The following is a 26,551-nucleotide window of genomic DNA, read 5'->3' as shown; positions in this document are numbered from 1 at the left end:
ATTTGAACAATGGTGACTCAGATTTCCCCTTTACACCCCATTATTCTTCTAATTTATCCATGAAATTCTGGAATAATGTTTCATTTTTTACTCTTCCCGTATAATATCTAATGTTTTAGTCCACCTCCCATTTATTTTTTTTTTATTTTATTAAAAAAAATTTTTTTTTCAACGTTTTTTTATTTATTTTTGGGACAGAGAGAGACAGAGCATGAATGGGGGAGGGGCAGAGAGAGAGGGAGACACGGAATCAGAAACAGGCTCTAGGCTCCGAGCCATCAGCCCAGAGCCTGACGCGGGGCTCGAACTCACGGACCGCGAGATCGTGACCTGGCTGAAGTCGGACGCTTAACCGACTGCGCCACCCAGGCGCCCCTGTCCACCTCCCATTTAAAAACAATTACTGGCTCTCCACTATCTACATAACAAAGTTCAAACTCATTGTCCTGGTCTTCAAGGTATTCCATCAACCTACTTTTCTCCGTTTTTATAGACTTCTGCTACTCTGATCAAACTTAAGCAGCTTTTCCTTTCTTCAAAAGACTGTATTTTCCAGTCTTTTAGTATATCTATTTATCCCCTTCTACTACCAAAACACAATAATAATAAAGTGACCTGTCCCATCTTAAGTACTAGCCCAGAGGAAGTCATCTTGAAGTCTTCACTGGAAAAAAACATCCTTTCAGCTTCACTATCTAAAGAACTATCTGTAACCTAGAGATGCAAAGTACATTCCTGAGTCATTTTAGTTGAAAAATGATAAGGGCTATATGAGAAGGAGGTCTCGTGGTATACAGTCAGCCTTCATCATTCAACTCTGTCATATTAAGCTTTTTGTTTTTATCTTTACATGGTAACATCTCCAACCCATTCTTCTTTTTTTTCTTTTTCCTCTTTTTAAGGGGGTGTAGCAATGAGAAACACAGAAGATAGTTAATTATAGGCTTAATTAAAATTGTAATTAAAATTATAGGTTTAATTAAAATTAGGTTTTTCAACTTTGCTCTAAAATTCCCTGATTTTTAATACTTTGTTGAACTTTATTGTCATAGGAATACATTGGTTAATATTGTACATCTTTAATAAGCCCCAACTCTCTATGAAAAAGTGATCATTCCATTACCCTACAGGTAAATTCCATTACCCTACAGGTAAATTTTGAAATCACTTCAATAATTTCATTGCACTATGTGTTTACCTATCTGGCTGTTTGCTTCTATTCGGCCAGCTGTTCTATCAGTTTCCCAATTGACTTGTTTTTTGTTTGTTTGTTTGTTTGTTTGTTGTTTTCATCTCCAAGGAGTTTGTTTGAAAATCAGATATTCTTGAAGATTCTCTTTCCAGATCATTTTGCTAATATAACAAGTCTTTGCATCGATAAGGAATTATTCCAGTGTTAATCTTTCACAAACCAAAATTTATTTTACATATTTAAAAATAGTTCAGTTATCTTTTGCCTTTGATGCTTCCAGTTACAAGGAATATGAAAACTAAGTCAAATTCGCTGAAACAGGAAGGAAATTTATTGGCTCTCATGACAGGAAGCTAAATCAGATTTTTAAATTTATTTATCCATTGTTTCAAGTTTTAAATTTTTAAAAATATTTCAACATTTTAATATTTCAATCAACATTTCTTAAATTTTTAAAAAAGGATTTATTTTAAATTTTTAAAAATATTTTATTTATTTTTGAGAGAGAGAGAGAGACAGAGTGTGAGCAGGGGAGCAGCAGAGGGAGAGGGAGACACAAAATCTGAAGCAAGATCCAGACTCTGAGCTATCAGCACAGAGCTGGACGTGGGGCTCAAACTTGTGAACTGTGAGATCTTGACTTGGGCTGAAGTCGGACGCTTAACTGAATGAGTCACCAAGGCGCATTTCAATCAACATTTCTTGTAAAAATGAGTGTATGTGTGTCTGCTGCAAAAAATAGGATGTATTCATGAAAAAAATTCTAAGGTACTTATAAAGATGGTAATGCCAAGCTTCAAAGAACTGTTTTATGATTGCATCTGTAAGAAACTTCTGAAAACCCTTTCCTACCACATCATTCCCACATAGTTTTACCTCCTATTTCACTGTGTCTCTCTGCTTTATATGACATGGAATATATTTAATATTAAGTGCTTATGATTATTGTGTTTTCAGTTACTACTCCTTACCCTGCCCAGTCTTCCCTATTTATCTGATTATTAAAAATGTAGTTACTAGAGCACCTGGGTGGCTCAGTTGGTTAAGTGTTGGACTCTTGATTTGGGCTCAGATCATGATCTCATGGTTCATGATTTGAGTCCCACGTAGGGCTCTGTGCTGACAGTGCAGAGCCTGCTTGGGATTCTTTCCCTCTCTCTCTCTGACTCTCCCCCCCCCACCCCAACCATCTCAAAATAAAAAAATTAATTTAAAAAATGTAATTACTCACTTTGGGAAAGATAATTAGATATTCATTCATTCATTCATTCATTCATTCATACATTTAAGAATTTGCTTAACAATATTGAAGAAATATCTACTGTATGCCATACCCTAGGGGTAAGGATTACTTTCTAGAGAGGAGAAGAAGAACAAATGAATGAGATAGTTTCAGATAATAATAAATGCAAAGAAGAAAATAAAGGGTGAAAATCAGGTGGAAGAGACATGAGAAACATTAGATGAGACACTGAAAAATAAATAAGAAGGAGCCAGCTAACCACACTTATATTATGAGCAAGTTTTCTAGGCAAAGTGTATCAATGACAAAATTCCTAAGTGTTGATGAGTTCGGCACATTTGTGGAACAGAAAGAATTCTGGTGTGGCTGAATCAAAGTGAAGAAAGAATACAGAAGAGGGTGAAAATGTTGGAAAGTGGGCGCCAGACAACAGAGGGTTTTGAGGGCAATGAGTTTGATAACACATGAGAAAGTCAAAGGAAAGAAGCCATTGAAATCATAGACCAAGCCCTCAGTGGCTGTAGGAAAATTTTGGGGACAATCTAATCATTAAAAATATTAATGATCAATGTTAATGCTAAAATTGCAAAACCTTTGCAGTAACATTCTGGGAGCAAATGTAAGTAAATTGCAATGATTCAGTAAATCACTTTTCCAATGTTTTATTATATTGTTGCTCAGTTGAAGTTGCCAGGGTAGTTTCAATGACAGTGGTAGTCTCTAAAGATGTTTTGCCCACCAGTTTCTGGCAATCTTATTGAGGGTGTGATGATTCTTCTACTTATGTTGTAAGTAAAACAAAACACAACACAACAAAACGACACTATTCCTTCCCTACACCAGTCTTATAAAGTTGGAATTTCATGACATTTATCCTAGTAAGTATAATTTGTGAACATGTGGTTGTTATTGGAACTCTGACTCCTTTGCATTAGATGGAGCTGTGTGACTGGTTCAGACCAGTGAGTTATGAGCTAAAATGACTGTTGCCATTTTTGGCTGAAGCATATAATTACCAATGTGAGACTCTCCTCATCACTACGGTCAAGATGTTTAAAGAATTCTATGCTTATTTTCAGAAAAGTATAAACACTTCTTAGTCAATTATCACAAAATTCAGATGAAAGGTAAATTAGGCAACAATTGCAGGTAGTTCAGTAGGCATAAATATTTAATGTAGTTTTACATGAGTTGAAGTTGTGCACACTCTGTATATTCCAATAGAAAAATAATACTGTCCATCCATCGAAGGTGATCTTTCTGAAATGGAAAATAGACATTTGAGGATCTATTGTACAAATTGCAAGAACAAATAAAAATAATCAACTTGTTTACTACAAAACCTTAAGCAACCCATGCTATTCTGAAGTTAATTTATTAAGTTAATATTACATAAATCCTAAGAAAAAAATAAATTAAAGAAAACCTATAGGAAAAAATATATGTGGTGCTAAAATATGCAAGGTGCCATGTTTCTGCAAAGCTTTCTATAAATCCAATATTGAGTTTATTGTGTATGAGTCATTACAACTCTGCAATGCAAATTAAGATCAGGAAAATAACACATGGACTTTTAAATTTTTTCACTATTCATTTATGAATAATTTATAGATACCTTTGTGGCTTATGTTCCCAATTATACCATGAAGTGAATTTAGAATTATTATTTCCAAAGACACACTAGGGAACATATTTATAAACCCATTCTCTTTAAGACGGGTGCATCTTTGACAGTACTATGACTAAACAGTAAGTTAAAAACTTTCCTTAATATGTTTTTTTTCTTTCTGAAGTATCCATTTATGCTTACTGTCATTTATTTAGATTTTCTTTCATGATTTTCCTTGATACCAATAACATGTTCTACAAGATATCTGTTAAGATAAGGGACATGTTTCACAGCCAAGGAAATGAGCAAAAGTTGACAAACATGTATCTAGGGTCATTAATTTCATACTTTAACTGAGCAAATCAGTAGCCCATTAAGGACTTGAAAAAAAAAAAAGTATTACTCCTAAGTGCTTAAGTTACTGGCAATGGCTGACAAAAATGGAGAAAGAACTGTGTTAGGGTTATCTCGATGGTTGTTGTTTTATACTCTGAGGATTTTTTGCTATACAATTATAAGAAGACATATACCACTATGCAATGTAACATTAAGAGCTCGGCACAGACTGAAAGATGACTGCTGTCAAATGGTGACAGTGAATTTGGTATAATCCTGATGCCACCATCTACCTCATTTGGAGAAATGGAGACAGTGGGCTCTTGCAGAACACTTAAATAGAGCAGTCCTGAAGGTTGGATAGCTTGTAACAGATGTTCCATATAATGGATGAATTACAGGGAGAGTGTCTGTAATACACTCTATCTCATCCAGTGGGGTATGATTGATGCTGCTTATTAGCCTGACTTAACATTCTGTGAGCTGAGGTTGTGAGACAAATATATGAGCCTTGATTTACAGATACATACAGATCAGGTGATGAAATGTCTTTGAAACAGTGATTAGGTATTTCAAATGAAGTTTACTAATAACAGTTCTATTACTTGAGTTGCCACAAAATAAATAATTATATGAACCAATAACCTCCTGAACAAAGCACATAATTCAAAGAGACTTGTTTTATGTTATAGTTTTCTGTGATTAATGAACACTTAAATTAGCCAAATCAGAATGCTGACAAATGAGAAAGCTAATGCTTTGGCATGGATGATTACCTTATGTGTTTTAAAAAATATTTGTGTCGTTTGAAATTTTGTACTTTTACCTAGGATATTTTAAAATCTAAGACATAATTTCCAGGGAACCTAAAATCATTTATACTATTTGGTTTAAATTTTTAAAAATTTAAGTATTTATTTTACAAGTGCAGTACTTCCAAATCCTTTAGTGCCCTTGGTGGCTTATAACAGCTTTCTAACCTTTATTGTAATTTTTGCATTGTTTCATTGTCAATTAAACTGAAGGTATGGCAAAGTCTTATATAAACATCCATAGAATTAATATATGTTTAAAAATATTGAATACTATGATTTAAATCAATTTTATAGTATGTATTTTGTGTGATATCAAGTTAGTAGCTATTAGATATGCAGATATTGATGATCGTTACTTATATAAAAAAAAGTACCTTAGAACTATCCATCATAGGCTCATCTACACACTTTTTCTAAAATGAAGTATAATTTTGTGCATTTAACTTTTTAACTTCTTTTTTAAACTCTGTCTTATCATCTTGGTTTCTCTGTATCTGAAGCCCTTCAGCATTTATTTCACATTTGGGCAATTCCTTTGTACACTAAGATAGCTATTGCATTTTGCTCAAAGATGGAAGCCATCACAATAGAATCTTTAATACATGTAAATATGTGTTAATATGAACTCATATTTCACGCTTCAGGAAAGTGATACAAGCTGTCATTGCTTCAGTTTACTGAATATACTGAGATGGTCCTGATGGTGTTTCACAGTTTATCCTAATGACAATAAACCAGCAGAGAGCAAAATTATGACAAACCTATAAACATGCTGATTTGACCCTGAAGAAGGAGAAACAGTCAAAATGCTCCCAATCACCTTTAGCATGTATTATAAAATTTTAATTGAACAAAATGGGCAAAACAATCAGAATATTACTGGATATTTTAGTCAATGGATAATCAAATAGGATTAACTGTTGGAGAAATGTATACCATTTTTCTGCCCATATATACCATGAAGAACAATGATTCATTTCCTTAAAGATTAGAGAAATAAAAATTCTTTCTCTAGTTTAGAATATCAACAATAATATGTACCATTTACAGAGAATCATTCTACCATTTGAGATCTCATTTCAGTCTCCTATTAAATCTTCAGATTAGATATTATATGCCTATTTTACAAATGAATGATCCAAAAGAGGTAAAATGACTTGCTTATGGTTATCCAGCTAGTGTCAGAGTGAGATTGAGAGCTGGGGCTGGGTTATTTTTATAATGCTACACTGTATTGGCTGTGCAAACTAGTTACACAGCCATTTTAAACAATTTGAATCATTTTTAAATCAGGCTATTGAGATTCAACTAACATTTACTGAGCACAGCTATAAACTAGGTCTAGTGCTAAGTGCTTGGGTTGTCCAAAGATACTGCTTTTCCAAATGAAGCACAAACACAGAAGACCTTTCTTTGCTACTTTTTATACACCTTAAAGTTATGCAATTTTATGTTCTCATTGCCATAAATAACCTTGCAGCTGTCACTTTTATATCTCAGCTTCTGAATGCCTGCCCACTTTGAATCTTGTAGTGGTTATTTTCTATCTTAATGAACTGTTTCTATAAAGCCAGGAAGTATCTTTCCCCTTTTCCTCCTCAGTTTTTAGGTACCTCAGCAATGATCCAGAAGTTTCTGAATGTAAGACCTACTGATACTCAATCAACAACATAGAGTAGAGGCCCCATGTGCTCATGACTGCCAATATTTATACATAAAGTGTCAAATTAGATTTTCCTAATACATACTAAAAAATAAAGTTAGACACACTCTAGTTTAAAAAAATAAAAACAAGAGGGAGAGATATTTATATGAAATATTTTTTACCAAGAATGATTCACTGATTCTTTTCTTTTCTTTCTTGGCATTAACAGACATCATCTGCTGTTCAGTTTCTCCCCTACTCTTTCACCTCAGTTCCTCTAACTCATTAGAGAGCTAATTGCCTTTGTAATTCCAAATTAAGGAGTACTTAGTGAAACAGAGACATTACCTTTGCCAGGTGTTTGGGAGAACAAAATCTAATCTTCAGTAAAAGTCAGCAAAAGTTTCTTCCAATCAGTGCTGGTCCTCTCTCTGTTCAATATTCATGGATTTTTGTGTTGTTCAACGAAGAATCATTCACAGACTTGGCTACATGTCATATGTTACACAAAATCAAGAAAATAATTAAGAATTGAGTATTTTGGAACATAGGTTGAAATAAAACAAGATTTTAGGATAGAGACTAAAGTGAACTTACCAATTTTCCATTGTTTTTGGAGGTGTGAGCAGTCATTGGGCTGATATTCCACAGATGTTTTGTTTGGAATTTAGATGCCTGGTTACCACATACAGGTTATGAAAGAAGGGCCATGTAGTATTTATATGCTGTGTGAAACTGTATTCTAGGCTTTATGGGAAAACAAATTACTACCCAATACTGAAAAGACATGCTAAAACAATCTATGTAACAGTCACAGAAAACAAATGCATTGAGGAAATTAAAAAGATCACATGTTACAAAGGATCGCTGGTTGGTTTAGGTTGTGTCTATAAAAACTATGAAAAGGGAGTAAGTAGATAATTTTTCCAAACAATTAAAACAAATGAACACAGGTATAAGTACTCCAGTATTTTGCCCAAGTAATAATATCGGTGAGTTTAAGACAACTTTTGAACATTAAACACCGTTTTTCATTTTGTGTTGTTTTGTTTTCATGACTTTTGACATAATTTACCCGTAAGTAGGTAAGAAATAATGAATATCGAAGGTTTGAAAGATCAGCAGTAACAATTGAAATGAAAGTCAGGTGCTTTTTAAAGCAGTTGGAAGTTTTATCTTTCCTTCACAATTGTGGCGATCATAAGAAAGTTTAAAATGAGAGAATGAGAAGAGATCATGCAAACAGAGGTCTGTTTCTTTATTATTGCTTAGTAATCCTGGTGACGTTTTGTCCAGAAGTGATTCTTTTCTACCAAAACCTAGAGTGTCTGGGTAGGAAGTCCCACAAGATGTCCTCAGAAAATAGTCATTAGAATTTGATATCTTATATGATTGGCAAGGCATGGGGGTCAGAGAAATTTCAGATTTGTCTGGTGATCATTTAGACGAAAATATAAGACAGAAAGTGGTGATGAATAATGTTGAGCTTCCTGGTCATGTGGTCTAAGATTAGAAATTTAAGAGGATTACAGAGTGTGAGACCTATTCTTAAAGGCAGATGTGAGTGAAAAACTGCTTATTTTCAAGATAAGCTACACTATCTTCTATCTCTTTCTTGGCTTAACAAATGTCTTTCATCCAGCTCATGTATAAAATGTTCTGACTCCAACACAGAGATTGTCACTCCATTCCCTTCTTATAGGACTCTTTTTTTTTCCCTCTCCTTCTTTATTCCTTCCTTTTCTCTCTCTTTCTTTTTCTCTTTCTTCCTCCCTGCTCTCCCCTTTCTTTCTCTTTCTTTCCTCATTCCTTCCACAAATATTTATTTACTATTTGTCGGGAACTAGAATGTGTCAGGAACTAAGTAGGTCCAGGGGATACAATAATGAATAAAACGAAAATGATCTGGCAAGTGATGATGGAGGGCAGTATAGTAATTTAAATTGCTTACTTTGAAATTAGTCTGCCTATTCACTATTCCACAAATCCTAAATCTCCTTGAGCCTTAGTTTCCTTATCTGCAAGTTGGAATTAAAATTGTATTCCTCTCATTGTTTTTATATGATAAGCTCAATAGATAAAGTGAAATAATTCATATGGGCCTTTAGCACAGTGCCTGGCATATAGGAACTAAATAAATTTTAGTTGTTTTATTATTAATGGAGCTTATGATCAGAGAGTAAAATGTGCTGCTCATACATCTGTATTTATTTGCAAGATAAGCTACACTATCTTCTGTCTCTTTCTTGGATTAACAAATGTCCTTCATCCAGTTTATGTATAAAATGTTACATTGTAAAAAGATATCTTCCTTATATTACATTGTAAAAAGATATCTTCCTCTATGTCATGGACACAAGCTGTTCATGGCTAGCAGGTTCTTAGCATAGCACTTGCCACATATTATATGCTTTCTAAATGTCTGATGAATCAGTGTTGCATGAGTGAATGAAAGGTGAGCAAGGTTAAAGTTAAGCAACCTGCCCAAAGTTACATGACCAGTAAAAGCTTGTGAGGATGTGAAATGGTCTGTCTGACTTCAAAGTCCATGCTTTCCTTTTATGTATTATTGCTCACCTCTCTGCTCCTACTGTAATTTGGTTATTACACCTATCATGCCACAGGATTTGCACTTGCCAAGGTTATCATTACCTTCAAATTGCTCGATCTAATGGTGAATATTGGTTCTTATCTTACTTGCATTTGACACCGTTGCCTATTTTGTCCTTCCTGAAATTCTCTTTTCTCTTTGTCCCTAGGACTTGATTTCCTTGGGATTTTACCCAGTAGCTTGTTTTCTCCAGCAGCCATTTCTCAGTCTTTGTAGATTCTTCCTCCTCTTCAACATTAGTGTTTCCTGAGTTTCTATCTTGAGCCTTTATCTTTTCATTCTTTACATACTATCTCTGTACTTTCATTTCCATCTGATTGTGCTTAAATCTACATATTAACTTCAATGTTTCTCTCCTAGCTCCACCGCCACAAATCTATTTGCTTACAGAATATTTCTCTCTGGAGAGCCTTATCTTAAATTTTTTTTCCCCGTTTTTATTTATTTTTGGGACAGAGAGAGACAGAGCATGAACGGGGGAGGGTCAGAGAGAGAGGGAGACACAGAATCGGAAACAGGCTCCAGGCTCCGAGCCATCAGCCCAGAGCCTGACGCGGGGCTCGAACTCACGGACCGCGAGATCGTGACCTGGCTGAAGTCGGACGCTTAACCCACTGCGCCACCCAGGCGCCCCTGGAGAGCCTTATCGTAAATGCTGTCCCTTTACTCCCAATCCACTTCTCTCCTTACCTTCCAGACTACATGAAAAGCATGATCATTCATTAGGGAGGTTACATAATTTATCATCAAAACCAGGAAAATTTTGAAAGTGAAGGGGCTTCAATAATAACTACTCTGTCACTCCTAGTTTAATTCGGAACTGTCTTAGTCTTGCCAGAATGTATGGTCTCCCTGCCATTGACCGCTAAATTAAGCCTCACAACTGGCATTAATTTTTGACTCTTCCTTCTCATGTTTCACAGACAGTGAGCCACCAAGTTCTATTGATTCTGTGTCCTTCTATTTTTTTCAATATGTACACTCTTTTAAATCTCCATTATTATTGCTTTTTTTCAGACCTTTTTTTATTTCTTGTGAAGATTATTGCTATAGCTTCCTACTTGGTCTATTAGCAGCCACTGGTCTACTCTCCTCGAAAACACCCTCTGCAGTTTTCAGAATTATCTTCTTACAGTCTATATATACTCACATCCCTTTCCTGATTTGGTCTTTTGATGGATATCCATAACTTTAAGCATAAAGGTTAAGCTCTCTCTCATGGCATTAGAAGGCACTTATACCCAATCCCATCTCATCACTTTTCCCTCTTGCATACTAGAATTGTCATGGCATACAGTAGGTACTCACTAAATAATGAATAAAATAAGAACTTAACACATAGTCCACACACCAAGAACTTACCTCAACAAGTTTACACAAATGTGAAGTGATAGTAAATGCCATTTTTATATCAAGATGGATATGTAAGAAAAATAGCTTAAGTCTGTGGGACAAAATACATAGTGAAATCTGATCACCTTATAGTTTGTGACTCAAAAATATATAAGATATAAAATCCAGCTGATTAGAATTTTTCTCAAAATGGAAGAGTGAAGTTGGAGTACTGTTTCAAAATAGCAAAATGTTCCTATCAAGAAACTTGTGAAAGTCAAAGTCATTTGACTGAAATATCAGTGTCAAAGAAAATGTGCCTTCTGGCAGTTCTCAATGTTTGTTGAGTGAACAAAACACAAACTTAGTCTCCATCAATTGGTTGTCTGTACATGATAACAATTTTTTGTTTGTTTTTAATTTGCAGGTACACACACACACACACACGCACACACATTGCTTTAATCATTTCCATCAGTCAAGTCAATTATCAACCATCACTTCAATGAACCAAACTAAATGTGCTGCAGAGAATCCAACACATGATTGACCAACAAATGTTAATGTCAAACTACTTACTGTAGATAAAGTCTAAGCTAGGGAAGCAAGCCATTGGTATAATTATTTACATAATCTTATCCAGTACTATTGATAGCAGTGATCTAAAATTTCCACAATGGTGTAGGATGTTTCAATAAGACACTGAATGAATGAGATTAGAGTTTCTTCAAGAGGGAGGATATTTATCTACCCATTTTAAAGATTATTAATGTTTAAAAAATGTAATTATATTAACTGAATAACCTCCATTCTGCTTTAAAACATAAATTATTTGCAAATTTATTTGCCATTACTATTAATTAAAATTAAAATTACACTGAAAACATTTGTCATTGTCCTGTGATCCCCAAATGTTGGCCAACCCAACTTTGTTTTTATGACTACTTGGTCTTTTTCTTTGCACTAGATTTGTTATTTATTTATTTATTTATTTATTTATTTATTTATTTACTAGAGACTCTTTTGAGTCCAAAACATTGCTTCACCATATGAAAGCTTGTGCAATCTGGAAGTATAAGGTCTGTGTATAATGATGGGAAAGAAAAACTATGCAATCTCTATTTTCCAAAAGAAACTTGTGTTAAATAATTGTACATTTTAAAGTTTGAAACTTTCAGAAGTGGCCAGATGCTAAAGATAAGCACTTATATCAGTTTGGAATCTATACGGTTCACAAGGGTAGTTCTATAAGAAATGTAAAGATAGAGCCCATTAACACATTAATACTGCTTTATTCTCAGATCAGATTCTCAAATTAGAAATATGTTCAAGGTTTTCACTTAGTTTCTCTTTCACAAGTGTTTCTCTTGAACACTTTCACAAGAGTTCAAGTTTCTCTTGAACTCTTTCACAAGTGTTTCTCTTGAACACTTATGTTCAAGAGAATTCACTGAATTTCTCTTTGTATTGGGAAAGTTATAGTACTTGTATCCTTCCAAGGGCAAAAGACAGAAAATTCTCCAACTTTTCTCTCTAGTTAGTGAGAATCACTGAAAATTATAGTTTGGAGAAAATTTGTAGAGTATTTAATCGAAGGTTCCAAACTGGTTTCCATCAGGTAGTAATTGACATCTTTAGGTTATCTTCTGCTATTTGAAAATGAAACAAAAGAAAACAAAATTGGTAACACTTCACAAGCAGCTAAAATGTAATGTGTCCGTTATTGGCTACATTTAAATCAACTAGTTTGGTAATACCAGCTACTGCATGATGATAAGAGTTTTTGGTGGGAAATAAAATAGAAATATGAATTAATGTTTAACACAATAAACAAAATCTTTCAAAATGGGGTAGAATAATTAAAAAGATATATCATGCAAAAAGCTGATAAAACCTCTGAAAAGGCTCTAATAGGCTAATTTTACAGACGAAAATACTAAGATTTAGACAATTTTGTTGTAATTGTAAAAAAATAAGATATTTTAATATCCTTTGCTAAACTCCTTTCCTTCATAAATAGTAATACATAATTTAATAGCTATAGAAGTTTGGCTTCATGGCTGTGTAACCTGAACAATCACTCAGGTCCTTACTTTAGAAGGTCTCCATATGTGGATTAATGCTCTGCTGTCATAGTCTTGAAATTTTTACAAAGTTTTGACCCAAGGGCTCTGCATTTTTAGTTTGCACTGGGTTGCAGAGATTATGTATATGCCTACACTGTCACTTAGTATTTCATAATTTCCCCTAAAAGACTGAAAGTTATCCGGAGAACTTTACTTTTTTAGTGTTTCACATGCATTTCTAAAGATGCCTCTCACACTAGAAGACTAGTGGCCATAGAGCCACACAAAGGGGTGAGACCTTGGTGTCTTCATCTTTCCATTCCAAATGCCTAGGTCAGTGCTTGATACAGAGAAGGTGCTGAATGAATGGATGAGGTAAATGAATAGCAAATTATCAACAGATATCTGTTGATTTATTTAATAGACAAAACAGTCAAACTTTTAATAGTTTTAGATTCTTAGTGACTAGGTGATTGGGAGAGGTTAAAGGTAACATATTCAAGGAAAAATCTTTCTTGAAAAGAATAAACGAAATTGCATTGATGGAAAGTGTAAAGGAAATAAGATTGAAAGACAGGTTTATCCCCAAGTTGAACAAGTGATAGGTGGGAGGAAGGGTGAGTGGTTATAAACAGTGGGATATCTTTAAACAAATTACATCCTCAGGTGGACTGTTTCTTCTCAGATTCAATTTAATACACATGAGATTCATCCTGTAAATTGTAACCCAGGAAATGAAAATTGTGTCCATGTTTGGAGAAAGGAGTGCATATGGGTTATGCATTCAGGAAGAACCAAAAGATTATTGATTCTTCTTTGACTGTCCCAAGAGTTCTTGACCTGCTGTTTTGTATTAATAAACAGAGTATTATGAGTATAAAATTTGCATGAAGAAGTGAATTTTTAAACTCTTTTTTCTGCCTCTGGGCAGAATAAACAGAACTCAATGCTCTGGTCCCCAGTCACTGCAGCTTAGTTAAACACATTTTATTCTTTGAACCATGATAGTTTCCTACAATTATATTGGCTTTGGGAAACATATTTCTAACATTCATTTTTGTAAAATAAGGTAACAAAAAGCTAACACTCCTTTTTCTGGAATCTTTCATATTGTGTTCAATCATCTCTCATATTTGTGGAGAGTATTGGTTCCTTACAAATTGTGTATCTCATTTAGTGTTATCTCCGAATGATCAATTTCCTTTACCCTGGATCATAGTACAGTTCTATCTATCTGTAAAGAGGTTCCCTATAGCATTGTCTAGCCTTACTTTCTGTTTCGTTGCTATATCACACTTGAATAAGTGACTTAAATTGTGCACAGATGTCCAGGTGTGGCTTTAACATCCTTTTGTATTTCAGCAAAATAACTTATTTTAACATATTCATTACTTCTATTATCGTTCTGCAAATTATTCATGGTGGTGCTATAATGCTGGTTCACTGAATATTAAGTATGTGAGAACAAGTGATTTTATGCTTCAGAGGATTATTTATGGGAAAATTCAATTTTTGGAGGATGATAAAATAGTGGAAAAGAAGAGAATAATAGAATGACATTCACAAACAAAATGAAGCAACAGTGGAAACAAGCATTTGGGGGAAATGTAGCTTTAAAGTAGAGAATGGGAAGAGAAGCAGGAGGCGTTACTAGTCAGGAACACTCAGATTCTAAACAGGCAATATGAAGTTTTAGGGCTACACCCCTGAGCTCCAATTTGATATGCTTGTGGGGGCAGAAGAAGAATTTCTGGATTTGGTAACATGCACAAAAGAATTTCATAGACTATCTCTGATGGGACAGGAGATGATAAAAAAGTAGCTTCCATCAGTCTTGGGGAACATAGATTTTTAGTCCCCTGAATCTCTACTGAAATAGAATTACAGGGTTATGGAACTATATCCCTTGCCACCCAAGAATGTTCCTCGTGCTCAACAATGAACAAAGTGAACTGCTGAGACAATCCAATGATGGTATTCTACAGGAAGATGTATGATGGAATTGTCTTTACTGTTCCCATTTTTATGTGACACATACTTGAATAAGTGTACTTTAAGGATTCTACTGCTGGAATTATAGCCATCATTAGAAAAACTCCATTTAGAATGCTCAATTTTGGCCCTGTGGCCTGTACTATTAGAATTCTCTAAGTTTATAAACCAATGAATGGGAATAGGAGAAAGAATAGCAAGGTAAAACTATTTTAAGTTTTATTTCACTAGCCAACATGAAAACAGCAATAGTCAAACATCCAAGCTGCTTCAATTACCAGGAACTGTTAACAAAAATAGTAAAAATAAAAAAAGAAGAACAAAAATCCCATTAAGTTTTTAAATCCATGACCAACCAGGCAGAAAAGGCAAGCTATTTTTAGTAATTTTAGAAAAGTAATGCAAATATATAATAGAAAATTGGTGACTTGATCAAACTTACTTTAAATGAAAGCTTGAGCTGAATGTTACATGAATATTCAGACAATAGAAACCTGTCTGAAATTTCTTTTGGACATAATTCCAAAATTTATGCATTTTATCTTCTCCTAGGCATAAAGCCAAAGACTAAAAGAGCAGAACATAAAAAAGCTGAACCTGAATTATGTTCTAAACCCTGTTGAGTTTAATTTTACTTACAAAGCAGAATGTTGGTTTGCCACTTAAATTTGCCCCTCACAACCCTGTAAAAATACCTAGTTTCTTGTTATCAGCCTCCAAATTGTGTTATTCATTTGGAAAGCTCCAGTTTTAAGAGCATCATTCTAAATTACTAGGCAAGTGCTACCCAATAAATATACATAATCTAAAACAGACCACAGCAAGAGAAGAAAGTGATTTTCCATAAATTTGACCGTAGTATGGTGTTTGCAATTCCATGAGCCTTATAACTTCAAAATGCACAAAGGAAAAAATTTAGCTAAATGGAATATCATGAGAGGATGAGCACTTTAAAAGGTTGATGTTTTATAAAAGGGTAATACAGATACACATTCTTCAGATAAATTTGGAGAAAAGTTCAAATAGCCTTTTGAACAGAAACACACTGCAAAATAAACAAATTCACTCAGATACCCACTTATTTCAAAAACAACATTTTACTTGGACCAATGATGGATGCACTACCAAAAATCAATAAACCTGTAATAATTTATACAACTAAAATAAAGATATGTTGAAGCTTACTATATGCCTTATGTTTCCTATTCAAGATTTTTATAATATTAATGAATTCTTAAAAATTATGAATGGAAAACAGTCCAAGTGGATAAAAGGCAAGTTGATCTAAAATATGTTTTTGCTATGGATTGTGAATTTTTACTTTCAGAGATCATGCAAAGTGTCTTAGCATGCAATACTTTCATCACTCAAAATGTAATTAAGATCAAAAAAGGAGAGGCACTAGGTACGATTCTGGCAAAGTTCTATATCTTATCTTGAATTTAGTTTATGGTGAATTCACATTTGTTTTATTGAGTTATACACCAGTACACAAATAATTTGTGGAATTTTCTGTAGGTATATTGTATTGCAAGCTAAAAGAAAAGAAAGAAAAAAAGAAGAGGAAGGAAGGAAGGGAAGGAGGCAGGGAGGGAAGAAAGGAGGGAGGAAGCAGAGAAAGAAGAAAGAAAGAAAGAAAGAAAGAAAGAAAGAAAGAAAGAAAGAAAGAAAAGAAAGAAAGAAAAAGAAAGAAGAAAAAAAAGGGAATATGCATGCTAGGAGCTGTATTTCCCATACTGGAGTATAATGTGCTAAAGGAAATTGGTGCTGTAGTCATTTATTTAATTCAATTCAAATAAGATGTAACTTTATAGGGCTGCAGAATTTGGTAGCCTGGTTCATAGGTGGAAACCACTTAACTGTCATTTCTGCACATTCTGTTTGACATTTTCAGACTTAAAAAACCCTGTCATTGAAAACTTACAAATGCCACCATATTAGGCATGCACTTTTCCTGTTTTTGGGAAGCAGGATTTAGAAGTTAGTGGAGGAAAAAAAGTGCCTAGGGCTTCCACTAACTTTGCATTTGAAAACCACATCTATATACACACAAATTTTATCCCTGTAGTCCCAATATCTGTGGCTCAACTGTTTAAAATTTCTGTTTTACATTAAGTTTGTGACACACTAAGTGACCATTTATTACTAAAGGTGTTTTAGACCCTGAAGTTGAATCTACAGGTTTTGTCTGTTACTAAGAAGCAGTTTTGCATGTAATCTTTTCAAAGGCAAAAGGTTAGACAAAAATAACATATATTGTAAAATTGAAAGTAAAATGCACAGTACTGATGTGCTCAAAGTCCATGCATTTAAATTCCTTTGTATGATAATTTATGGTGATCATGTCTTCAGACTGCACTATTAGCATACTCACCCCTAACAAGAAGTTCTGCCTCATCTGACACACTGTCTGCTGTGGTCTGTACCCTGCAGCCATATCTCCCAGCATGCATCAGAAGGATGTTCCTGATCATTAAATCTGCAGAGGATGCTTGCTGAAAGAGGGATGAAGTGCCAGTTTAAAATGTTGCAAATCTGCCTAGTTCAAGGTGGTTTAAGGAGAACTTTGCACATTCAGTCAAAGGGCCCATTTTTGTCCTTACAATTTATATGACAACAATACAGAAACCAAACATACCCTATTTTAAGGAACACATGGAAGTTGTTTTCAACAATTTCTAATATAGAGTTTGAACACTTATATTGCATATAATGTTTTAGCAGCTACAATACTTAAGAAATATTTAAATATGCACAAACATTAATATATTTAAAAGGAGGGGCTCCTGAGTGGCTCAGTCGGTTAAGCGTCCGACTTCAGCTCAGGTCATGATCTCGCCGTCCGTGAGTTCAAGCCTCGCGTCGGGCTCTGTGCTGACTGCTCAGAGCCTGGAGCCTGTTTCACATTCTGTGTCTCCCTCTCTCTCTGACCCTCCCCCATTCATGTTCTGTCTCTCTCTGTCTCAAAAATAAATAAACGTTAAAAAAAATTAAAAAAAATATATTTAAAAGGATAGGAAAAATAATCAGTGAGCCAAAATTATTGCTTTGATATTTAGAGACAGGTCTATATTGTGGCAAGACATTAGTTTTGAAAGGAATAGAAACTTGTGAAAATTAATTATGAGAAGCTAGCAGTCAAAAGATTATGCTGTGTGGCTTTATTGAATGGCTGCTTTTGTGAGTACACTGTAGGCAACAGAAAGAGAGGGTTTAGGTTACAGATTGCTGATCCCAAAGCCATGCATCTTTACCTAACAAAGATTTATTCCTCCCATAACCACCACCATCAGGGAGTAGGGTCAGCCTGAATCTCTGTTAATCAACGTAGTTACAAAACACAAAGGATGTTCAAAACACTTGACTCTTGTTGGGAGGAAGATGATTAGAACATAGTTGAAGAATAACTGCAGTTAAGGAGATCAATAAGTTCCAGGGAGAATATCTTTTAGATGTATCAGTTAATGGGAACTATGATGACCCTACACATTAGAACGACAGGTACAAACCTTTCATTACTTAATCTTGGCTTTCATTCACTCTATCAGGAAAGATAGATTTCTTTTTTGTGTGAACATGCAAAGATATGGAATTCACAACTCATAAGTATTTTTTTTTTTTTGGATAACAACATAGCAAAACTCCAATACCCTCTTCAGTTTTCATGTTGCAATAAAAAACAATTGACTGGAATGAGAGTAGAAGCACATAGCTTGAAATGACATTTTTTAAAAAAAACTCAACACTTCTCTTCAATAGTAGTTGAGCATAGGAAAGAATGTTAAATGCAAACCACAGAGAAGCACTTCAGATTAGAAATCTTTAATTTTTTGTTGGAATAGGCAAATTACCTGAAAAAAATGATGCATTTGTCTTTAGAGGGGAGTACCCCACTGATTATTTGAGTTCATTTTAATTTTTTAATCTTATTTTGTTATCTCATTTTATAAATTGGTCTATATCTTCTTTTGATACAGACTAATGGGTTATATAAAAATCATAAAAGTGAGAAGAATTTCTAGAAATTCTTTGGATTCTTTTCATTATCCATTGCAATCATTGAAAGTGTGTGAAGTCATTGGAAGTTTTTACCTCTCAAATTATGTGTCTTTATTTAAATGAAATGCTTAACTGTACACTATGTTTTAAACCATTTCTTTCTGGTATTTCATTTCTGTTTTTTTTTTTTTCTATTAGTCTTATTATAGGAACTTTTAAGGGTATTGAAAGTTTCTCTCATGAAATAAATGTTAAGACATAGTCGGTTTTAGTCATTAATAAAGGAAAGCTTCATGGTGAGAATGCATTAAAATATCATAATAATTATTTGAAGGAATGTGACATTTGTCCAGTGAATGTCCTACACTCCTAATTTCCTTAGGATAAATTGATACTCTTAAATTTCATTTTCTCATCTCTATTGGAATAAGCACTTACTCCTTTCAAATCTGAAAAGGAAATTTATACTTTAAACCTCTTTGGTTTAATATAGGTAAACAAAAGCAAATTGTAGACATTATAAGCCATAATTCAGCTTAAAATCAATATAATTTAATATTGTATAAATAAACTGATATTTTTATGACTTTATGTGGCATGGGTACATTTTAGGTGTGAAAATTTCTTTTTTCCCCTGGATTTTGAAGTTTTCTTTATAGGGTACTGAAATCAATCCGGAATCAATATGCACACTATAAATCCAGAATGAGCCCTATGTCTAATGGAAAAGCCAAGGAGAGGCCCTGAAAATCAGAGAGGACTTTATTATTTCCATAAATAATAGTTCTGAAAGACTGTGCTTGGTGTTTTTTGCTTTGTTGTTTTTTATTTGTTTGTTTATTTTTCAATATCACAAACTGATTGGTGGTAGTTTAATGGCAGAAAAAGTAATGATTTTACATCAGTTTTCAAACTCACATTATTGAAAAATTATTGTGTAAAATAACATTCTTGTGATTAAATATTTATTGTCTTAATATCTGGAACTTTATCTTCTCAAATCACTGATTTCTTTTTGCCCTGGATGAAAGTCCCAAACCTTTGTCCTTTCTGTTGAATTATAGTAAAAGAAAAGCTTAATGGGATTAAGAAGAGTCTTCATTGAAAATCACATAAATGTCTAAGGAATTCAGGAGGATGAAGTATAGATTATCTTTGCTATGCTGTCTTTTACTTGATATCCACAATTAATAGTATGCAATGCTTTATTAACTGTCTGAGGCTCCATCACCATCTATCAGGAATAAAAAGTCTACACCCTATTGCATTTATGTCAATGTCAGGACTGAGGAGTTGAAATTGTCTCATTTTGGGCTCATCCCTTCTCTTTTGGATTATATCTGTGTTGTATTTTTACAATTATAAACAGGGAAGATTAAAAGTGAAATGAATGGATTGTGAACAGTAAACCTAAATTACCCTTTCAGTAGATTTACTGATCTTTCAAGAGAAATAATGAGAAGAATTCATGTGGGAGCCCATTATACTCAATCTCAGCCCACAGTATGTGAGAGAGAACCTCCACAATTTAGTGCACTTCTAATGAAATGGTTACTTACAGCAGATGCTTGCTTTCTTAAGCATAAACCTCATTTTCACTTTTTCTCTCTCAGGAGTTACTCTGTCTTCTCTTGTTTTCTTTGACACTTGCTTTATATCTTGTCTTTCATGCTTTTTTTTTTTTTTTGGCTTTATGAAGAAATTGTGTTACATGTTACTTCAAATGAACTTCCCCACAACCTGTACATAGCGCAAGCATTGTGCACCTAGCATAGTGATTGCCACATAGTGGGAGCTCAACAAGTATTTGCTGAATGTATGAATAAATGAAGCCTCTTTAAGAAAGAGGCTGGTACACTTATGGGTGAGCATAGCCTAATGCATAGACTTGTGGAATTACTATATTGTACACATGAAAATAATGTAACATTTTATGTCAACTATACTTTGGTAAAAATGAATAAAGAGGTTGTATTTTCATTTTCTGTGAGGGCAGCAACATGGCTAATTCATTTACATTTCTTGTTCACAGAGTCTCACTAGAGCAGTTGCTAGATTATTATAATTTTTATTTATGACTTTGAAATAATATAGGAAATGTCATCCTTCCACTCAAGTCCAGATCTTTATTGGATTTCACTTTGACTAAATGTCCTGCTCATCCAACATAAGAATATTAGTTAAGACTTCTTAAAAATGGAAACTCATATAACTTTGCTGTTCAAAGTGTTGGCTGGCTCTTATTGCCTTGAAGATAAAGTCCAGTCTCCTCATTTAAACACAGAAGACTCTTCAAAACATGATGCCACCTCCTATGACAGCAACTTGAGCTTCTACAGCCTTACCTTCATATTTCCACATCCATGGGAATACTTCCCATAATTCTGCCTATTGTTCTGTTGCAGATGCTCTTGCTCCTTTCTTTGCCTGAGAAGATACGTCTGGTTATAGCTCAAATGCCTTCTCCTTGGTAAAGTCTTTCTGGACACTGTCTAGGCTTCCTTAATTCTTCTACTGTTTAGTTATGCTTCAATAGCATTTTACTCATGCTCCCAACATCTACTATGGGCAGTCCCAGAGCTGAGCTAGGTGCTGATGTAGCCAACAATCATTGGGTGAGCTAATGAATGCATGGACATTTTGCATCCTTCCTTCCCTGTGCCTGACATACCTCCTCCATCCCCTTTTTTTATCTTTCAAAGAAATTAGTAAGATAAGTAAGAAAAGACTGGAGAAAGACATTAAGATAGTGGAAAAATATGTAAGGAGTAATATACAGATTTTGGAAAGACTGAGTTGTGTGAATCCCTGCTCTACCGTTTATTAAATTTTTAACTTGGGAAAACTACCCTGTCATGAAGAACTTCTCTCACAGCTGCAATATGATAATGCAGGGATAGCCCATAGCAATGTGTCTGGCACATAGTAAGTGTTTGATAAATGTTATCTGTTTTAACAGGGCACCGTAATTGCATTCTTAGCCAAGACGAGTCTTTCTTTAATTGGTATTCACTCCTTCAACAAATGTGTATCAAAGTTTTGCATAGCTGTAGTAAGGTTTCTGATAAGTACTTAGCTTTATTATATATATATATATATATATATATATATATATATATATATATATATATCCCTCTTTCTCTCTTATAAGGAAACTGCTGCACTCAGAATAAGAAGACCTGAATTCTTGCCTTAGTTTAGCAACTTCCTTAGCCCTGCAACTCTGGAAAAGTCACTTTATTGGGATAATAACAACTGCACTGTCTCTCTCATGAGGGAAATCAAGTGAAACAAAGTACACACATGAACTATTGGGAAATACTTCAAAAGCGTAAAATACTTTTAAAACATTTTTTTCCCAGCAGTATTTAGCAGAATGCTGTGCACATAGTAAGCATTCTGAGAATGTTTAGGGAATGAATCATCTAAACAACAAGTAACTTGAATTGAGTGTTTTTTGTAAATAGTGGACTCAGAAACCTGCTGGAGATGGCAGTCTATGCCGTTATTTAGGGTTCATTCAACTTTTCACAAGGGGCTCAAATAGGGTATTTCCAGCTTCCGCAGCCCTTGCCAGACACACAAACCATTCCCCTCTCCAAAGCAAAAGTAACGTAGCATATAAATTCTGTGAGATGCAATAAAAAAATCTTTTCTAACTTAAAAAAACTGGGTATCAGTTATGAGACATGGATTATTAGATATGATTGATGTTATTGACATAAAATCTTGAATACTGGAAAGATTTTCCTTGTTCAGTATTTCTTTGTTTCAGAGGATGATTTAAAATATCCTACAATGAAAAGGAAATTATATATATATATATATATATATATATATACACACATTAGTTTTCTTTTTATAACTATTTTTTCTTAAACCTTTATATAATAGGTTTTATATTCATGATGGCGTAGGTTTTAATATATTTTTTAAAAAGATGACATTAACGTGCATGCCTAAATAATTGGCATATTATCTGAAATAGAAAAATTAATTGTTGCCAGTGAAATAATACTGGTCAAAAAACTACTTGACAAAAACATTTATGGCTATAATGGTGAAATACTAAATGGATCCGACTATGCATTGAAAACTAAAAATAGGTAAAAATGGCTTTTACATCCCATTACTAGGACTTTGGTATTCAATTTTCAACACATATACTAATAATGTATTTTTAAGTAAGAAGAAAAATGCAGAAACAGTTTTACTTAGTGACATAGGTTAAGAGGAAGGAGTTGATAACTCTGATGCACTCAGAATACCCAGATATCCAAGATGGATTATTTAGTATTATAAGCACAAAGTCAGGAATTCATGGGAACAGTCCACTGTCTTGGTTAAAATGAAGATTAGACATTATTAAGCAGCTCAGAGCAAGCATATGCAAGACAAGTTACAATTAAATTTTAGTGTAATAAATTTAAAAATAAAAATATTAAATCATACTCATTTCCTAGATGACAAACTTGAATATATGAAGAATACTGAATGAATGACAAAATGCCATGTGTGGCACATTAATGTTCCTTCTTTCCCAGGTAGACGTATATGACTAGGGAATGTAACATTTAATATGTCAGTGGATGCCAGATGTTTGTTCCCAAATGTCTCTTATCTGAAAGTATGTGCATTGACTCTCTGTTTTCTAGTGGCAAGGTAAATGGGCATTCCTTTATTTAAGATTAACATAAATGACCAAGGCAAAACGGGTCTGCTATAGACTGTGTGTGTAACCCCCCTCCCTCACATATTGAAATCTAAACCCTAATGTGATGGTATTTGGAGGTGAAGTGTTTTGGAGGTAGAGTACAAATTGGAGTAGTGCCTTTACAAAAGAGACCCCAGAGAGTTCTCTTACCCTTCTAATATGTGAAGATACAGTGAGAAGATGGCCATCTGTCACTAGACACTGAATCTGCCAGGGCCTTGATCTGGGCCTTCCCATACTCCAGAACTGTGAAAAATAAATTTCTGTTGTGTATAAGCCACGCACACTAGGATATTCTGTTATAGCAGCCTTGATGGACTGAGACACGCTCTAAGTGCTTACAGTGTCTTTTCTATACTATTCCAGTGTCTCTAAGTTAAAGGAGACATGAAATAGATGAGGTCACACAAATTATCAGCATATTCATTCTTGAAGTTACTCTTAGCTCCTTTCTAACTGTTGCTAAAGTTTCTTTTTCATACCTGCTAATAATATCTGATGTATTCACCTTTTATTATTAATGAAATGATCGCTAATTAATTCAATACTTATTTCTATGGGCTATAAGAAGTTTTGGGTATACATATATAGACTCTGCACGTGATTGTCTAGTTTAATGCAGCTTTGATGAAAAAAAAAAACATGAGAGGAGTGTGTGGAGTAGCTTTTCTCTTTCTGTGTGCTTCATATAGTTTTAACAATCATTCCATGAGCATTGACTTCTAAATTTAGGTTTTAAATAGTAGCTTTCAAACCAGCTCTTTATATCCTCCATGCTATCCCCTATCTCTCTCTCACCCTTACCCATCTGACATGCCATTGCTAGATTTGTCTTTCCCCAAAACTGATTTTATTTACAATCGCAAAATCTTCACTGGCTATCTTTACTTATGGCCTACAAGGTGGTCCAACTTCTTAATCAGTATTTAAGGCTGGACTCAGCCTACTTTGTCTCTCACCATAACAGAAAATGTACTCTCTGCACCTTCCCTCAAGTGGTTCCTCAGTGACCCGCCAAAATCTCCAAATGCTGTCTCACATATTAAGGACTTTTTCTTATTTAAAAAAACAAAACAAAACAAAACTTAACTGACTACTAGGACTATAATTTGTGGGTCACAGTGTAAAATGAAAATACAGATCCCCTTGTCCAAAAATTATTAAGAATTTCAAAATGATGACAGCAGAGCACTACACCAAGCACAAGGCCTTTCTCAGTGTGCCCAACCCTCCAAGCCACACTGATATTGTCTGTGATCTACTGGAACACATATGCACATTATAGGCAATGGTGCTCTTTGGAATAAATACCACAGAGTTGGCATCTTTTCCTAAACTGTATGCCTATCTTTCTCTGCCTTAATGTCTGTATCTTTTCTTAAAAGCCCCACTGTGGGGCTTAAACTCATGACCCTGAGAACAAGAGTCACATGCCCTACACACTGAGCCAGCCAGGCACCCTTGTATCTTCTTTTATATTCTTGATTTGTACTTTTACTCAGTGTAAAAAATAGAAATAGAATAGATTGCATCTTCTTACATTTGTGTTAAAAATACAGTGATCTAGAAAGATGTTACTAATCAAGACAGAGAAAATGTTTTCCTTTAGAGTGAATTATACCATTGTCTAGTAATGGAATAATCTTACTATCTTTTACCAAGCTTATGCTTCTTAAATTACTTCTCACTGGTGTTACATACAGAACTATGTATCCTGAACTAGTCAGGAAAAATTTTGTTCATCCACGCATTAACATGGCTTTGATTACAGCTAGTAATGGCATGACCACTAGGAAAGCTCCAGAATAGTAAAACTTTACAGTAGATACATATTTTATTTTATGAGAACTCATGGCACATGCACAGTTATAAAATTATTCATTCATTCACTTATCAATCATTTGTTAGAGTAACTATTTTGTCTAAACAGGAAATTGCAAATACTTGGCACCTTTGAAGTTATGCCCTTTTCCTTTACTCATAGAAAATATACCTGAGATTTGACCCAAACTATGCATTCTGCTCGACACAGCTTCAGTTGACTGGAATTTGTACAAGATACAAAATCTGTCATGTCTGAGCTGCACATGCTACAAGATAAGAGAAAAAGTATGCGTTGGAGAAATGCACAATGCAATGTGTGAGGTAGACAAATAGCTATAATACAATGTTATATGTTAAAGAATTTAGTAGTATAAAAAATCATTGTATAAAATACCTATTTTAATGTGAGAAGATAATTACCAAATCGTCTTGTTTAACTAGTTCCTATAGCAGTCGAGAAAATTGAGGATTAAGAGGTGTAGGTGGCTTATTCAAGGGCAAGTTAAGTGTGGAGATAGAAGATCCTTCGGTACCAGAATCTCAGTCAAGAGATCTTTCCATTCTACTATTCTGTGTATGAAACTAATCATTATTCTGTTTAAAACTGTAGGTAATTTGATTCGCTAGTACTAATTAAAACAAAATTTGGCAAATGTATAAAAATAAAATGGTTTCATTGTGTAGTTACAACCATGAAATTAGAAATTGCTTTTATTAGAAATTACTTTTCTAAATAAGCCACAGAATTATTCTGACAGCTTATGCTTTTCATCAACCATATCTAGACATGAAATGCTACATCTCGCTTTAAAATGCTAGAATCACCTTTTTTTATTTTTTATTTTTTTAAATTTATTTATTTTGACAGAGGGAGAGAGAGAGAGCGAGCATGATTGGGGGTGGGGCAAAGAGAGGGAGACACAGAATTTGAAACAGGCTCCAGGCTCTGAGTTGTCAGCACAGAGCCCGATGCAGGGCTCGAACTCATGGAACACGAGATCATGACCTGAGCCAAAGTCAGACGCTCAACTGACCCAGCCACCCAGGTGCCCCTAGAATCACCTTTCTGATAATACACATGACCCATCACCCTCATTTGTTCATGGTATTATCCACCTTTTCTGACTGTTAATTCAGCATCAAGAGAATCTTATATATATGGCCCTCAGTTAA

At 34.2% G+C, this 26,551-nt stretch overlaps 1 protein-coding gene across 3 annotated transcripts in view; it reads right to left on the bottom strand.

Moving 5' to 3' along the window:
• The window catches only part of CNTN5 (contactin 5), a 1,391,028-nt gene that overhangs the window by 103,053 nt on the left and 1,261,424 nt on the right, over window positions 1-26,551 (bottom strand). For all 3 annotated transcript variants that reach the window (XM_086678621.1, XM_086678620.1, XM_086678619.1), the window contains one exon: window positions 17,216-17,336. In XM_086678621.1, coding sequence (XP_086534747.1) covers window positions 17,216-17,336 — 121 coding nt within the window. The remainder of the gene's footprint in view (window positions 1-17,215; window positions 17,337-26,551) is intronic.

The sequence above is a fragment of the Puma concolor genome, chromosome D1 (assembly GCF_028749965.1).
Source record: "Puma concolor isolate L17-30 chromosome D1, mPumCon1.1.hap2, whole genome shotgun sequence".
Taxonomy (NCBI): Eukaryota; Metazoa; Chordata; class Mammalia; order Carnivora; family Felidae; genus Puma; species Puma concolor.
Note: the sequence above shows the minus strand (reverse complement) of the source record. Positions and strands in the feature narration are given on the sequence as shown.